At 39.3% G+C, this 18106-nt stretch overlaps 1 protein-coding gene across 1 annotated transcript in view; it reads left to right on the top strand.

Annotated features, from left to right (window-relative positions):
- Positions 1 to 18106, top strand: part of ARFGEF3 (ARFGEF family member 3) — an 84531-nt gene that overhangs the window by 61154 nt on the left and 5271 nt on the right. Inside the window, exons 24-30 of the mRNA XM_041470050.1 lie at positions 1414 to 1517; positions 2910 to 3054; positions 12963 to 13091; positions 13621 to 13797; positions 14332 to 14446; positions 15219 to 15321; positions 15862 to 15993. Coding sequence (XP_041325984.1) covers positions 1414 to 1517; positions 2910 to 3054; positions 12963 to 13091; positions 13621 to 13797; positions 14332 to 14446; positions 15219 to 15321; positions 15862 to 15993 — 905 coding nt within the window. The remainder of the gene's footprint in view (positions 1 to 1413; positions 1518 to 2909; positions 3055 to 12962; positions 13092 to 13620; positions 13798 to 14331; positions 14447 to 15218; positions 15322 to 15861; positions 15994 to 18106) is intronic.

The raw sequence follows: 18106 nt of genomic DNA, 5'->3' as shown, positions 1-18106 counted from the left end.
AATGAAGCGCCTAGCTGCAGCAGATCTACTCTTTAATGTTACTCTTGTCTCATTGAGCTATTTCACCATTGATTTCAATGGGGGAAGAATTCACCTTGTGAGGTAATTGTAATTGTAGTTATTACTGCAAAAGAGAAATAAACTTACATGTCCAGTACCAATAGAGGGAACTCATGTTTCTTCTGGAGATCTTAAAAGCCTGTCTTATATTTCTTTGCGTTTCTTGCTTTCATGAGATAATTTTGACGCCATTGTGGTCACATATCAAAAAGCAAGGGTTTTTTTTTTGTATTAAAGGTAATAGGACTATGGGAAACATCAGCAAATACAATGCCATACTATGTACATTTCATTGTAAAACTAATGGATTCAAACTTCACTGGCTGACTTGGCTGATCTCAGTGGTAGACAAAATTTTAAAATACATTATGTTAGTTAATAGTTAAGAGCATAGAAAAAGCAAATAAATATAGTGAAAGGAGAACAAAGTAGGATCTAATAAAATAATTTAATATTTATCTTGTGCTCTTTATGAGAGGAATAACTTTTTAAGGCAAGAAAATGTTAATGTCAATAGGCATTTAGTCACTCTTCAGATTTGGCACTGAATGGGAAGTATTTGGCTAAACTGGAAAAATGGTTTTGAGCCAAGTATTCTAAGGTGGACAGAACTTCAGCTGAGATGAGACAGGCAGACTAGCAGACAGGGAAAATGATGGAGTGAATGAAGTTATCCAGAGAGGAGCTCAGCAGCAGGATGCCTTGGAACTGCTCTGCTTATTGAATTCCTTTAGTGAAGCTGGCCTGAAAGGAGCAGTCTGCCGATGGAAGTCAGGGATACCAGCAATAGTGGCACCAGAACCTGAGCCTATGTGTCATACAGTTGAAATTGTGAGACCTTGATGCCTGCATTAGACAGCAGAAGGAAGTGTAGTATACAGAATATAAAATGATGTATTTAAGCAGTAAATAAACTAATAGGAAGAACTTCTGGTAGAAGAATTTTCCAGGGCAGTGGGGTGCAAATGACTAGAAAAAAATACTACATTAATTGAGCAATGGTGAATATGAGCAAGTAATTCCTAAACCCATGGAAGAAAGTGGAATGGAGTCAGTATGACAGATAATACAATATATGATTATTAGAACTCCCAAAGACTGTACTAAAGAGATATTAAATAGACATATGTTTATTAAAGCATTTATGCATATAAAAATTTGTGTACAAACTATGACCAGTGTTACTGTATTGTTTGTGTGTGGGTCACCTGGTTGTCATCTAAGAAGATCAAACAAAGGATGTTTTCTGGATTCTGTTCAAACATTAGGGTGTAACTGAATGAGAAAAGAAAATGAATGCTTTATTTATTGCTTTTCTTCTGTCCTTCCCAATGCTGCCTTTCCTGTCCCCAGGGGAAGTAGATTGTAAGGAGATGGGTGACTGTGTGCCAGGATCAGGATCTGCATCTACAGACTTGTGCCTTCCTGCGCTTGATTACCTCAGGAGATGTTCTCAGGTATAATGAACAATCCTAAAGAGTCACTAACCTGGCCTGGGAAATAATTCTAACCTGCAGGCTTTGCATCAGTCATTGGATGATTTGCATGAACCCGACAGTCTGTGGTGACCCTGACGGTAATACCCTGCACTGCCAAATGGATGGTGGTAATCAGAGAATATCATACCTTCCAGGCCAGTTAGCAGTGGGAAAACCAAGGAGGTAAAAACACTCAGACCCAGGGAGCAAGTGAGGAAACATGCATATTCAAAACATCGTAGTAACAATAATAATTATTCAAAGCTAAATTAATTATTACTTAAACAGTTACCATAAACAGTGTTGTGAATGAAAGACAAAAAACGCCCCCCCCCAAAAAAAAAAAAAAAAAAAAACAAAAACAAGAAGTTTAGAATTCTTTTTATTTTAAAAACAATAGGCTGCACCCTCTGAAATGCAGAAGCAGCTTATTTGTATCTGAAGCTCAGGTCAAATCGCTAATAATTAGAATGCTGGCATGTTTCCTCTAATCTTCTTGCACACAGCATATATTATTATCCAGGGTTACCTGGACAATTTTTCTCTGATTTTATAATGTTATTTGTATTTCTGTAGCACCTGCAGGTCCTTTTGTTGGACCCAGGCCATGTTTTTCTGAGTACAATACAAAAGCACAGCAAAGGATACTATCATTGTTGAAAGTACTTAATATCTAAATTCAGAGATAATGGGTGGATTCAGTATGCAGACTGAGAAAAGAAGGGAAGAGTAAGGCAACTCAGAATAAAAAACAGCAGACATACCAAACTCAACTTGCTATCGTGTTCATCTAAAAAAATTAATAAATATCTATGTGTGTATCTAATGTATGTTCTATCTATACACTATTAGTGCCACATTGCCATTCCTCATCCTTACAAACTCCAGTTCACGGTGGGGGGAAAATATTCTCTCCTCTTTAAAAGAAGCAGCCATTTATATCTTGTTATACCTTTTAACTTGCCAGTAAAAGTAGAACAGGAATGACTAAAAAAGAATCTTGTCTGTATATTGCAATACATTATTTACTTAGAAAGACTTGATTAAATGCTGGTAGCATCAGTGCAATAGTATGGCTAACGGAGCTTTGTAGATCATAGATGCAGTCAGTGAATTGTAACGTTTGCCTTTCACAAATGAGAAGAGAGAGCACAGTCCCATCTCAGAAATGTGTTATTTCAATTGCTGCTCTCCCTCTCTTTACCCACAACTTTTTACTTGTCAGTGAACCAAAGACTTCTGGCCTCTAATTGTGTTTGCATACCTTTTATTTTATTTTACGTACCTGTGTTGTATGTGATTGCTTTTACAAACTTTCCCATGGATATTTATCTTCTCTTTTTTCTTTCCCCTCTTCTCCACCCTTCCAAGTTGTTAGCCAAAATCTATAAAATGCCCTTGAAACCCATCTTCCTCAGTGGCCGGCTGGTTAACTTGCCCCGAAGAGCGCAGGAGCAGTCAGCCAGCAGTGAGGATGGAATTGAGTGCATCCTTTCTGACTTTGATGATGACACTGGTAAGTGCATTGAAAGTAGTAAATTCAGAACTAATCAATTATTTCTTCTATATGTTGCTGCAAATTTTGACAATTGCTGAAAGCAAAACGGGGGGAAAACTTCATAGTTTATTGTTTCCTTGTTGTCTACACACACCCACGTGTGCACACAGAGCTTGGAAGTTCAGTTCCTGTCACCTTCTTTATGTAAAAGATACAATTAATATATAAGAAAAATACAACCCCTCTCTTAGGGCAAGATAACAATATTTTGATTATCCTGATATTCATAATACAACCATTGTGTATTTCTGAGAGCTAACACTTTCTAGACCACAGCTGAAGTAAAGGAGTGAAAATCTTCTAGAGTTGGTATTGGCAGGCCTGCCTTTAACAGGAAAAAATATACCAGTATTGAGTTACAGTTTACAAAGATAAAGAATAATTGTTTAAATATTTCCAAACTTAGGCCCTGTGGTCTGTTGAAATAAACAGTGAATTTCTGAAGTCCATAAAAAGCACTATGACCTCCAGAAAAAATAAGCAGCATTTGTCTCCTGATTATTTGTATGGTTTATATGGGTTGTGGATTAATCAGGTGTTGGACGAACTAGAATATACAGAGCCAAGCAGTAGAGGAATGCAGCCTTATGGCTTCTGGGGTCAGGAGACCTTCACAGCAGTACAGCTGGGGCATGGACAGAAGACTCTTCACCTAATTAAAGCTGAAAAGTGGCATGTTTATTCAGCTTGCTGGGCACACTGGGAGGTAGTCCTCCAAAGACATGTGCAAATTTCCAAAACTGAAGCTTCTCCATATCCCTACAAAAGCTCTACATATTCATAAAGATACCGAGACGCCTATACATAAGCATCACCTGCTCCCGCCTGGTATTACAATGAGCTGAATGTTCATTACGGCTGCGCAGTCATTTTCTTATATTGGGTCAGCGGGCTTTGAAATGGGTCAGTGGGCTTCTGAGGATGAAGTAAGAGGTCTTCCTCATGGTAAATTCTTCACCTTTATCTGGTTGCCAGGACTTTGTGACCTCTTGGTCATGCTCCAAACTGCCTCTCCTGGGCCCAGTCATTGTTAGAAGCCAGGTGTGTTTATGGTTCCTACCCTTTTACAATACTTCATATATTCCCTGTCCTTTCTAAGAATACAGCTGAGTCAAATACATGATATATTGTCTTTGCTTCAATTATCCCCATCTGGAATTATTAATTTATTATAAAATAATTTATTATATATTATATTAGTATATAATTATTAATAATTACTCTTTTCTTAATCTCCTTGTTAAGCTCTTAATCAAAATATATGGCCTTCATCTTACTAGCTACATTTCTAACTTAACCCCTTGATTCATTCCCCCATTTCTCTGCAAAGTTAGTAAATTCTTTTACTGATATACGGATTCTTCTTCCTCTAACCAAGTCATGAGATAAGAATCTCTTAAAACCACACCATATGTTTTTGTTAATGAAGTTAAGATCGCCATTCATCGTAGCATCTTCAAATTCTAAACAAGCATTACAACAGACAAAATCAAACTTACGCTAGCTAAAATCAATAAAACAATAAGTGGGTGAACTAAAGCATTAAGTATACCCGTTGGTTTTGGTGACCATCCAAAAAGTACATCCCACTAATGGTGAGACATATCTTCCTCTAACCTTTTAAAGACTTTCAGTATGGTTTCTGTGTCATGATGTATTGTAATTCAGGTCTTCTTTCGCATAATTTTAATTTTTTCAAGAATTTCCTTTTGATGCTCATGTTTCAATAACTGTTTGACTAAAGTTAAATTCATCCCTATAGGCACGGATGATATTTCTTGCACAGTAGTCAAATTTGCCTTTAGATACTGATGTGATACAGCAGGTGCCTGATAGGAGAAATCACATCCTTCAATTCTGGCAAAGTTACAAATGCACAGATTAAATGGTGTTTCATTTATGGTGAGCTTGTCCACCACTATAGTGGAGCATGCTGTTCTGAGGCATGCATGACCTTGACTTATATATACAAGCAGGGTTGTCTGGTTGGCTGAATGAACCTCAATGTGACAAATGCTTTGTTCTGTATCCAGACAAGTGTCTTGATCATTATTCATATTTCCTTCACATATAAACCATAATTGTCTTCTCATGGCACAAGACTCTATATTAATAGTCTGACAGTTCCCTTCAGCTTTCTGTGCCCATGTTCTGTGTTCAGAAGGATACAGTGCAGTTCCTTCATGATTCAACCTTAAAGCGACTATTGGGTATATTAAATCCACTGATGCATTATGTATAGTCAAAACAAAAACAGTCACTACACTTGTGACAGGATCATAGGCAAAATTGAGCAAAACCCATCAAGATTAAAGTTCTCTTTCTAAGTCAGAAGAATTATCCCAAACAATTTTGCAGATCTCAGCAGGAAAGGTGTGTTCTCCACTTTCCTTAGTAACTGAGGCAGCCACTGATTGCATCCACAAGTGTGCTTGTACACACCTAAGAGCAAAAGAAATATTCTCAGTAGCTGTACCCAAGGTGTTGATTATCAATTCATGGTCCCATTCTTCTGTATTTTCCCATTCTGGTAATATCTTGGACAGTTTCCACTGGGTGGTACCTAAAGCTAATAAAGGAGATTGTAAAGGCTGTTGTAACTTAATTGTGTCACTACCAGCTGCAGTTAATTTGTTCATTAATACCTCTGAATCCATTGTATTCAAAACCGCCAGTCCTGTTCTTAATAATCCAGTCAAATCTCTTTTTCGTCTGAGTGTATATGGTATACGCTTCTGTAACCAAGTGGTCATCCATAAAAGAGGTCTTAAGAAATGGGGTACACTCCAGTCTAATGGCAGAAGCATTTACCTGCATTGCCATTTCTGCTCGCTTCAGGGACCATTCTGGATTAAGCAGTAGCCTTCAGATTCCAGTCTTTTTAATAGTATATGTTCCAGTTTTGGTAACTATAGATCAAATTGTCTCTTTTAGGGTTTGGATGAGTGTAGTCTGAGTATGGGCAGTCTGTCTTGGTAGAGGCTAATTGGTTGTTCTGGTTGTTCTAATTCTATGCTTCCAAGGAACAACACAGACTTGAGTTATATTATAGTCAATTCTAGAGTTCTTGTCTGCACATCCTTCTATTCTGAGTCGGAATTCAGGACAGTTGCTTAAGCATTTGTCACAACATTCAGGGCTAATCCGGATGAGTTCCATAGGTTCTTGGTCGAATTCATGGAAGCCATCCTGAACGAATGCATATTCACATCCCCAGACATTTCTCCCTTCCCAAACAGATGCATTTGTGACTCTCAGCATTTTTGACAGAGATTTACGGGAGTAAGAGTCATAAGCTGTTCCTCGACAAGTGTATATATCAGTTGCATTGTACACACGTGGTATTGCATTAACTTCAGTTATGGACATAGCTATGATAGTGAAGGTCACAACTTTCCAAATTGTACTTGCCATTCTTTGAAACAAAGTCGTTACAAATACAAACTAGATTAATTTCTTCTTACAATCTACTTATTTTCCTGCATAAGCTTTAGTTTCAGTTCATTATCATCTGGTGTAACTTTCCAAACACCTCTTGGATCCTTTTTCACTCGCGTTTGGTGGATCCAGACGTTCTGTTCCTTGACCTTGATTGCAGTAAAAGTGGTGAGAAGCACTTGGAATGGTCCTTCCCACTGTGGGTCCAGAACTTGCTCTGCAAAAGACATATACATAATCTCCAGGCTGTATGTCATGTACTGGTCCATCTAATTCCCTGCTCTGAAACCCAGACACATGCTTCTCAATTTCTGTGAGTTGTTTCTTTAGGGCCATCATGTAGCTGTGTGGGGTTTCTTCCCCTGCTTGGGTTGATGTTCCCTCTTTTACCCCATATGGCCTTCCATATAATATCTCAAAAGGACTTTTGATTTTTCTTTTGTCCTTGGTTTAGTCTGGATTCACAGTAATGCTAATGGAAGAGCGTGGGGACAATGTAATTTTTCTTCTTGCTCTAGCCTTATAATTTGTTGCTTGATTAAATGATTCATTTTTTCCACTTGGCCACTTGACTGGGGATGATATGGGATATGAAGCTCCCAGTCTATGCCCAATTGGTAGCTAATTTGCTGTACAATTTTTGAAATGAAGTGTGACCCTCTATCTGAAGATACTGTGGCTGGGGCCCCAAAGCATGGTATTATCTCTTGTAACAGTACTTAAGTTATCTTTCACACCTTGGCGGTTCTGGTAGGAAAGGCTTCCAGCTATCCTGAAAAGAGAACTGTCAATACAAATAAATATTGATACCCCCCTTTCCTGGAAAGTTCTGAAAAATCAGTTTGCCACTGTTGCCCAGGCCCATAGGCTCTTCCAATTTGTCTAAGTTTTGGTTTGGGATTATTTTTGGGGTTAGTTTGGAGGCAAAAACTACATTGTCAAGTCACTTGAATAACTGTACCTTGTAAATTTCTGGCTACAATCCTATCTTTTAAATTAGTATACCAAGCAGCTATTTCTGATGCTCCTCTTTTACTAGTGACCATAACAAATAGGAGGGGACTGCAAGCTTTCCATTCCCTTCTTGTGTAGTGGCCCATCTTTCCTGATTGAATTTCCCATTCTCAGTCTCAGTAATGATTCCAGAGAGTAAAGAACATATCAGCATATGTTACTTCCTCCCATTTCTGTTCCCTTCTTAAAAATAACATCATCTGCAATAAAGTGTCATAGTCTAAAGTTCCAGATGGTGGCCATCTAACATCTCCTTCTAGCCTTTGAAGTGGCCATCATTGGTTACAAAATCGAATTAAATTCCTTTTATTTTCAGTTCCTCCATAGCCCATCAATTCTTTCCAGTGTGCCAAAATACAACCCAAAGGACTAGCCTTAGAAATTTCTGTACTCTGGTTAGTTCCCATTTTTCTTTTCCCAGTGCTTCTTTACTTTATCCCAGCTCTTTGCCTTAATTTGAAAGTCTCGGGGTATAAAAATAGGCTGCGCACACTTAGTTCTAATTACTTCTGCTGGCTTCCCTAAATTAACTGAAACCCCCTTCTCCAATGATTCAAACAACCTGTTACTTCTGTGGCCCTCACGACTGGTTGCCAGTAAAATCTTTATAGCTCTCTGAGTGTCCTTTGTCTCCTTAGAATAACACAAATGACAAAGTGACTCTCTCGGTCTCCTCCACCTAAATGTCTGTCTGTACCACAGCTCTTCAACTAAATACAGCAGAAGCAAACCCAGGGTTCACAAGGGCAGCCCTTCGGGCAAGCAACTTCTACCAAGCTCAGTCTCCTCTGATTTCCATTTCCATTCATAGGACACCTCAGCTACTTATTTCTCACTCACTCTACCTAAACTTTGCTTCACAAAATCTCACATTCTTTTCCCAGTTTTCTTCCCACACAATCCAATCTTCAGGTACGAAGTGTGACTTTGGGCACACCAACTTTAAAATCTCTCGTTCAAAATCAGCTTGATTAAGGCGTTGTTTCCACTGACACAGGGCACACTCACTTTGCTGTCTTGCAGAATAACAATAATATCGTCCTGCACAAATATTAGAGTGAATTAACACCCACGCACAATGCCAACCTCTAAATGAACCAGGGCTGCAGAGAAACGTCCACAGAGGCAAGCTATTCCATGTATTCCTTCATGAAGTTCTAAACTCTCTATTGCAGGAAATTCCCAATCTAAAGACAGTCATTGGCCACCAGAAGTCTTATGTAATCCTTCTAGGTAAACCCGTTAGTTTCTTCTAGCTATTCCGTGATTCACTGGAGTAACAAATTCCCATGGTTCAAGTCTGAACCACTGTGTAAGAGGGATTCCTTTAATTCTCCTAGCCGTGGTTAAAACAGAGAGCCCAGAGATAGCATCCCCAGAGAGCCATACACACTTCACTGTGCATACTCACCACACCTCCCCTTTCCTCTTCTCAGGGGGAAAATGTACTAAAACTGCACACTAATCTCAAAACCACACCAGCACTCTACACAGGCTTCTCTAGCCCTAGGTCTCAATTGACCTTTTGTTCCATAAATTGTCCTTGTCTGTCCCTCGGCAGAAATAATAGCAGCCTTCTACACAAATTCCACACTGTAATTAATCTTACACAAAATACTGCTCTCACTACAGGCAGCAATTCCACAAACACAACCCTGTATCAGATATCAGAACTAAACCGCAGGGGTTGTCCTCCAGCTCGTTTTGCACTGTTCCCCATCTTCTTTAAAAATATCTAAATTCTTGGGACAACCTTTTCCACAGACTAAATTCACTGTCTCACATTCAGTATGTGCTCCCTCCTAGTTGTAGTACTGCGGGCATTCTGATTCCAGGAAATATTTGGGGCAAAATATTGTATATTGTATATCTTATAGAGTCTCTGCCTATAAGATATACAATACCACCTTCTATTGCAGGTCTTGCAATGAAGAGGGACACAGCCGAGTGTCCCCCAGGTACCCAACAGAAAATTGTCAGATTACACAAAAAGCAACGAGTTACTCCTGGTCTTCTCTACCTCCACAGATTTCTGAGATTATCCTCAGCTGGGGGTAGCTCCCAATCAAAAGCTAAATAACAGTGCATTCAGCTTGAATATCTGACCCCTAAAAACACCCTTTCTGTCTTTCTATCCTATTTATAACAGCCCAGTCTCCTCCTATAGCCAAGAGCTCATCTGGTTTAAGCCCAAGCCACTTAAAGAGTGCCTCTCTGGACAGTCAAGTCCTTGCAGCTTGAGCCCAAGCTTCGCCAGCCACCTCTAACAATTTGTTAAAAATAAACAAACATCACAGTAAATACAAAAACCAAAACACCAAGTAAAAAAACCACTAGTTGCAACTATAACTTTCGACACAAGATAGCAGTGTTGTCTTAAAAATGAACTAAAGAGTTACCAGCTCATGGCAACTATACCTTTTGACACAAGATAGTAGTATTACCTCAAAAATGCACAATATCCCTCAAAAATAGTGACAACTACAATTTCCAGTAACAAAAATCACAACTCATATATTTCATCAAACGCACACACACTGACACAGTCTGGACACAGTCAAAAATAGCAGCAAATAAAAGAATAGGAGCAATGCACAGGAATTTGTCCAGTTCACTCCCAGAACTGCTAGCCGGTCTCCAAATTACCCTTTAGCCGGCAACCAAACCCTTCAGTGCTTGCAAGCAAACCTATGGGCCTGTGTTGCACACAGGGCCTCCCTGTGACTTACCAGCTGCCCCCTCAGCCACACGTACATACAACTTAGAGACTAATTTCTCTAATTATAAGCATACCCTTTGTCCGTAATGCCAGTGGTCTTGTCTGTCCCCGCAATGAGCAGACAGGGAGTGGAGGTCCCTCCAGGAACCTGGAGGTGTCCACAGCCTGGCCTGGTCCCACAGTAAACAGAGGAGTCCTGCTGCAGTTGCCAGAATGATGCACGGACAGAAGACTCTTCACCTAATTAAAGCTGAAAAGTGGCATGTTTATTCAGCTTGCTGGGCACACTGGGAGGTAGTCCTCCAAAGACATGTGCAAATTTCCAAAACTGAAGCTTCTCCATATATCTACAAAAGCTCTACATATTCATAAAGATACCGAGACGCCTATACATATGCATCACCTGCTCCCGCTTGGTATTCCAATGAGCTGAATGTTCATTACGGCTGCGCAGTCATCTTCTTGAAATGGGTCAGTGGGCTTCTGAGGATGAAGTAAGAGGTCTTCCTCATGGTAAATTCTTCACCTTTATCTGGTTGCCAGGACTTTGTGACCTCTTGGTCATGCTCCAAACTGCCTCTCCTGGGCCCAGTCATTGTTAGAAGCCAGGTGTGTTTATGGTTCCTACCCTTTTACAATACTTCATATATTCCCTGTCCTTTCTAAGAATACAGCTGAGTCAAATACATGATATATTATCTTTGCTTCAGTTATCCCCATCTGGTAATAATTACTCTTTTCCTAATCTCTTTGTTAAGCCCTTAATCAAAATATATGGCCTTCATCTTACTAGCTGCGTTTCTAACTTAACCCCTTGCTTCACAGTCACTTCTGAATATGTAGACTACTGAGCTGTTCCAACCAGGCTGCCTCTGTAAAGAGTCAGCTGCAATCTGGCAGAAAGCAGGTTGACTCCAATGCATTTCATTCATGTGCCTCACCAGACTGGCCTTTGGTACCACCTTCATCTAGACTCTTCCACCACATGGATTGTCCTGTTCCTGCTACCCTGGACAAAGGAATGAAAAGCTGTTCTCTGAAACCAGAAAGTCACAAGTCGTAGTTTTTCACAAAACAACCTTTTACTTCTTTCTGTGCTGGGTTTGGTTTGGTTTTTCTCTTTCAGGGGATTTTAGGATATTCACCTGGGATGTAGGAGACACAAGTCATTGAAGCCTCTGCTTTGACTCAGACTTGGAACTTGACCTAGGGTCTCCCCACCTCAGTTGCCTACAGTTCTGAAGTGACTCTGCCTGTTACTCTCCTGCTGTAAACAGAAACACCACCCTGCAGCAAATAAACCTTCTAGTGGTTCTTGTCAGAACTATGCCCAGAGGCTGTCACCCAGTTTGTTATTTACATGGCAATGGTGTTAGATTGTTGCTGGGCAAACAGACTTCATAAAGACACAATGCAGCTTCACCTGGCACTCTAATGCTCAAAGTCGGTAGCAAGATGAGGCAAAATGTTTTAACCTACTTTGGCATATTTGCAGTATATTTTCATACTGTGTTTGATTTTATGCTGGACTCTACAAGAGGGTGTTATGAGAAACTCAGTTCTCCCAGACTGGAAAACATCCATATTTCACTCTGAGTCATTTATGCTGCTTCCTTATCCAGAAGTGTCATTAAAGTCTACCTGACTCAAAACAGGGCACACCACTGCCTTCTGAAAGTGGTGTGAATAAATAAATCCTCAACCTAGTTACAAAGCAATGATTTCACTTTTTTTTCCTTGTTTCTCAGGAAGATTCTTGCAGTCTGCAAGCTCAGTAAATCTTAAAAATGTTCCTTTTTGTATTGCTTTTAGAACATAATTACCTAGCAAGCATCATTAAGATACAGACTACATCAGCATGGCTACCACTGGCAGAGAGCAGGAACTTATTAGTGAACCAATATAAAATCCATTTTACCCTAATAAACCCATAGCCTTTTAGGGTGACTTAAGAGTGTAATGTGAAACATCCCTTTAGTTGTTCATGTTATCATGGAGAACTAGCAGATACTTAAGGGATCTGTGAAAACTTAAAGGGCAGCGATTCCTAACCATCTTCAAAATAGTATTGAATACTAGTTGTATCCTGTAATCTTTTAGGGGATACCTGCTTGCCAGTGTAGATGAAAGCTCACCTGTATTCTCTCTGCTGTTCTGGCAGTTGTCCAGCTCTGTGACCTCTTCAACATCTAAAGATGACATGTGAGGCAACTTGATCATACCTCATGAGACATTTTTACTCTTCAGTCCTGAGTACCAAATAGAGCCAGTTAAATTATGGCTGGTCTTCTCAGGAGCCTTACTTTAAAACATAATCTAAGGTAATACAATCTATTCTGGACAGCATTTACAATGCTAATGAGATGAGGTTTTATTTATATATTTTTGTGGGATGTTTTACACAAGATTAAAGAGACTGAGCTAGTAGGAATAATAAAGTATGACCAGAACAAGGTGTGTATTGATGAGAAAGGATGGGACAAAACACAAACTTGATAAAAAGGGAGGGAAAAGGAAACCATCTTTTCAAAAATGGCAATTGGCCACAACCATTACATAGTAACAGTAAACATGCAAGAACCATGATCTTTAAGTTACTTAATTTATTAATTTACATAATTTCTGAGGGCAAGTTTCACCTGTGTCAAGCAGTAACTTATTCATGGTTTTTAATCTTACTTTCTTTACTTTGTAGGCCTTATCAATGTCTGGATTATTCTGCTGGAAGAATTAACAACTGCCATATCCAACTGTCCCCGTCAGCACCAGCCTCCTACTTTGGATCTGCTCTTTGAGTTGCTGAGGGACGTTGCCAAGACACCTGGTAATGAAAGGGCCTGATAAAATGTGAGCTAGTGGAGTCCTAACCAAACCTTTCAGAGTCCTAAGCCATTTCTGTAAAGTATGTTACTTGTGTTAAAGCTGCACAGAGGCATTCTCTGCCAGGAAGGGATTTTCTCAGAGCTGATAAGTTTTTCCACTTAGTCCATCATTCTGTTGACAAAAGGCATCTTGTAAGAGCATATTGAACATATGCTTAAATTCATTGCACAATAAAGAGGTGTGGTACTCTATCGATGTCCTAGGCACAGGAAATGTTTGCTTCATATCTAGCAAATGGAAGAGAAAATTACGTAATCCTGCAGATCTGCTGGGAAAGACTGCAGGTAAACAGTTGGCTAAATGTTCCTCATAACTACATCCAAATTTTGCCACCCTCATCTCACAAAAAAGTTTCAGAACCTCTTTACTTCATCATTACCTCAGGCTTCAGCTTGGAACAAGTTAGCAAATTTACTGAGCATGTAGGTTTGTAAGCAAGTATATACAACCATTATTGTGTTTATTTTAAGGACCAGGATTTGGCATTTATGCAGTTGTACATCTTCTTCTTCCCACGATGTCTCTTTGGCTCCATCGCAGCCATGGTGACCACTCTTACTGGGATGTGGCATCTTCTAATTTCAAGCATGCCATTGGCCTTTCCAGTGAACTTGTAGTGGAGCACATTCAGAATTTCATACACTCAGGTATGTCATTGTAGTGTCATATCTACTGTCATCAGTGACATGTTGCTGAATAGCTACTTGAGGAGGTGGTTTCATTGCTTTTTTGGTTGCTCAAGCATAAAATATGAGGAGAGTTAAAAATTTCTGATTTTTTTTTCTTTATAGGGTTTAGAATTATGGGGAAAAAATTGTAAGACATTTATGGAAGTTATTTAGACCAGGCTCCTTCTTAGGGCAGGGCTATCTTCAAAATTAAAAGATCATAATCTTTAGTATATTCCCAAAAGAAGATACAAAGACTTTGATCATAAAGAACTAGAATATCAGAAACAGGATCTAAGATAGTTTCTCCTGTACCACTTCAGTCCAGACATTTTATATTGTTAACTTTAAAAGGACTGTTCTTCTTTCAGCTTGAGGTAATGCATGTTTCAATAGCTGCATAAAAATCATTTGGTCTTGCAAATTCTCTGAATAGCAGTAAGTGTAGCAAGACTGTTTATCGCTAATGAAAAGGCAATGATGTTAAAACCAGTCTGTGTTTTTTCCTTATAGATATTGGTTATGAAAATATGATCAATACTATGTTGAAAGATCTTTTCAAGTTACTGGTAGCCTGTGTAGCAGAACCAACAGAAATCATTTCCAGAGTTGGCTGCTCCTGTATCAGGTAACCCAGTCTGTTCACTCTTAGCACATTCAAAAAAGATGTCTATGTCTTTGAAGGATTTGTGGACAGATAAGTTGGTTGACATCTCAAAAGAAGTCTACAATACATCTTAGGTCTTTTTAGTGGAATAATGGATTTTAGACTTACTAACCTTTTCTTACTGTTTTTTCAGTGTGCTTCAGAACCTGTGATTTTAGGCATTACTAGATGTACGATTCTCAAAAAAAGCACTTGCACATTACTTATATATAATCAGTCAATAATTGATCCTTAAGAAAAAGGGTCTTCTCCTGGCATTCACAGGTCTTTAGAGGTAATTAGCACCTTTTTCAGTCTTCAGGTTATTACAGTCATAATCAAAATAAGCACTGCATTTATACAGTTACATAGTGTGTAGTTCTTGAGGAAAGGTGTCTACTTGAAGAGGAAAAGCAAAGGAGAAAAAAAAGTCAAAACTATAGTGTAATTCCAAAAATAGGTTAGGGTAACAACTGAGGAGATTGGATAACATTAGCTAGCAACTGAGTAAGCCTTTTGTTCTGTTTTCATTGATTCATAAAATGGTTTGGGTTGGAAGGGACCTTAAAGATCACTTCATTTCAACTCCCCTGCCATGGACAGAGACACTTTCCACTAGACCAAGTTGCTCAAAGCCCCATCCAGCTTGGCTTTGGACACTTCCAAAGACTGGGATTTTCAACCTTCTCCCTTTAGGAATAAGAATTGTCTAGTTCCTCCTTGAACATGGTAATATTTTCCTGTGTCCTTGCAGGTATGTCTTGGTGACAGCAGGGCCTGTTTTTACTGAAGAGATGTGGAGGCTTGCATGTTGTGCCTTGCAGGATGCATTCTCTGCCACTCTTGAGCCAGTAAAGGTAAAACTGCCATTTTGCTGTCAGTCAAAATGTAATCACACAGTGGATGCACTAACTTTTGACAAGTTGTTAATTTGTTAACTCACAATTAAACATGTTGGATCAACGGTGGAGATTGAAATCAGTTTTTCTAAATGTATACAGACCACACTAGTAGCTTTCAGTTCAGACTTATTTTAAATTGCCTTGCCAGTATGAAATCAGAAGAGTTCAATAGGTGAAAATTTCTCTTTTGACCAATTTCTTCCTCTGGATTTACAAAAACTAGGTAGAAGACAATGTTGTTTTGCTGTAGTTGCATGCTCCATATAGACTTGTTTTCAATTCACTGTCTGTTTTGTAAACAAAAAATCCTGTGAAGTCTTTGCAGACCAGCATTCATAAAAAGCTGCCTTTACATTGGATATATTAATTCAAGATGGCAGGTGACCAGCTAGTGGGAATGGCAAAGGTTACTGAATCTTGTATTTCCCACAGACAGGCTGGACATGGTCATTTGTTAACCACACAGTGAAATTCTGATGTTGTGTCTCTCTGTAGAACCTGTTGGGCTATTTCCACAGTGGCACTGAAAGCTTCAGTGGAGATGCCTGTGAAGTGAAGGTGGCAGCCCCCTCCCTCTCACCAAGTGCTGAAGCTGAGTACTGGAGGATCAGAGCCATGGCACAGCAGGTACTGACAGATGTTTCAGGGCAAGTCAGAAAACCTTTTAAACTTGGAGCTTTTCTTTATGAAGGTATATTTTTTTTCCACCATCTTCCTCACAAACCCTGCAGGCAAAGACTTTGTCATCACCAGGCTAATATCAATTGTCTTATAGTAGTATTCAGAAAAATTAACGAAAACTAGGAAAAAAAAAAAGGAAACATCAGAACTGTCACCCTGTAAACAGGAATTTTAAATTACTAGGGTGGGAAAAAATGCATGGGTATCTAGAGAGGACTGACAATGAGCCTACTGTGTAATGTAATTTCTAAAATTGCCAGGATCGCATACATCAGTGGAGATGTTTCTGATAGAGAAAGGGAAATAGTAGTGTCACTGTGAATCCACATCAAGAATGTCACATAGATTTCTGAATACTCTTTTAAAGAATGATAAATTGAAGGGACAAAAATTGCACTAGAACAGAGATGGTGATATGAAAATAGGAAAACAAGATTTGATTAACCTATCCATGCATTTTTCTCTATAAATACCTAAGGTGTAGATTGCAAAGAAGTAAAAGGGTTCCTGGGAACTAGAGGATAATGCTGACATTTAACAAATGATTCACTAACTCCTAATCAGAATCAGCAGAACAAACTTGGAACCTTCTTAGGGTTCTTTTGACAACAGTGAAGGTTATTCATTCTATGAAAGTGGTTCTATGAAACAAGTTCTTTGAAATACAGCAGACTGAACTTAATGACCTGCAGGGTACCATAAAACTGTAAATACCATATGACAGTTTCAGCCTGGGAAAGCAGATAGATTAAAACAGCCAGCAGATGTTTGGTGTCAATTTCTGACTTGATAAATCATACTCTGATGCTGCTTGAAAATCTGAGACACACAGACCAGGACTGATGATCACAAATAATGTGGTAGTGGCAGACATTGTTTGAATAGAAAATGTGTTTTAAATTAAGTTTTAAAGATGCAGAACTCAAGAAAGCAGGGACTGTAACATTAATACTTTTGTTGTAGACCCTATCAGTGGCACTCCCTGAGTCCTCCACAGTGAGGATTTGCTACAACAATGAAGCTACAAAAGAAAGCCACAGCAATGAGAGTTGTTTCCCTGTTTCCCACTGAACTGATTTTGGTTGGGATGGAGTTAATTTTCTTCCTAGTAGTTAGTACAGTGCTGTGGTTTGAATTTAGTATGAGAATAATGTTGATAACACAATGATGTTCTAGTTGTTGCTGAATAGTGCTTACACTAGGTCAAGGACCATTCAGTTTTCCATCCTCTGCCAGTAATGAGGGCTGGAGAAGCCTGGGGGGAGCATGGCCAGCACAGCTGATGGAGACTGGCCAGAGGGATATCCCATACCACAGAGTGTCATGCTCAGTGTGTAAATGAGGGCAGTTGTCTGGCAGGGGGCTGCTCAGGAACAGGCTGGACATCAGTCACTGGGTGCTGAGCAACTGTACTGTACAAGTTCAAGTTCCCTCTTTTTTTTTTTCTTTTTTTTCTTTTTTTTTTTTTTTGTTGTTGTTGTTGTTGTTGTTGCCTCCCTTTGTGTGGTGGTGGTGGTGGTTGATACTACTATATTTTATTTAAATTATTAAACCACTCTTATATCAACCCACGGGGTTTATCTTTTTTTCCCTGATTACCCTTCCCATCCTTGAGAGGGATGGGGTGTGAGGTGTGGTAAGTTTGTGGCTGCTTGGTATTTAGTTGCTGTCTGTTGTTAAATAACAGCACTCCCCCAAAGGGTTGCGTATTAGGTGTCTGTTGTGGCTGAAAATAATCCTTCTAACAACCAACCTTTCTAGGTGCAACTGGCTAACTGTGCAGACAGGTCCCTGTCTCCACTGTACGTGGTACTTTCAGATAGAAGCATACAGACAGCAGAAAGCTTGGTTTGGCATTTCGTGTTATGCCTTATACAGGTTCAAAGAAAAATATGTCTGGCCTTTGCCCTGCACCCCACTGGATGTCTGGAGGCAGCCCATTGCTCTTTTACCAAAGTAGAATACTCCAGGAAAGGTCTGCCTGGGGGGATACCTTGCATTCTCTCTATCACTGTAAAATTATTCAGAATGACAGATATTTCACACTGCAGGAAATCCT

Source organism: Pyrgilauda ruficollis, unplaced genomic scaffold, assembly GCF_017590135.1.
Source record: "Pyrgilauda ruficollis isolate IOZ18807 unplaced genomic scaffold, ASM1759013v1 scaffold24, whole genome shotgun sequence".
NCBI lineage: Eukaryota > Metazoa > Chordata > Aves > Passeriformes > Passeridae > Pyrgilauda > Pyrgilauda ruficollis.
Note: the sequence above shows the minus strand (reverse complement) of the source record. Positions and strands in the feature narration are given on the sequence as shown.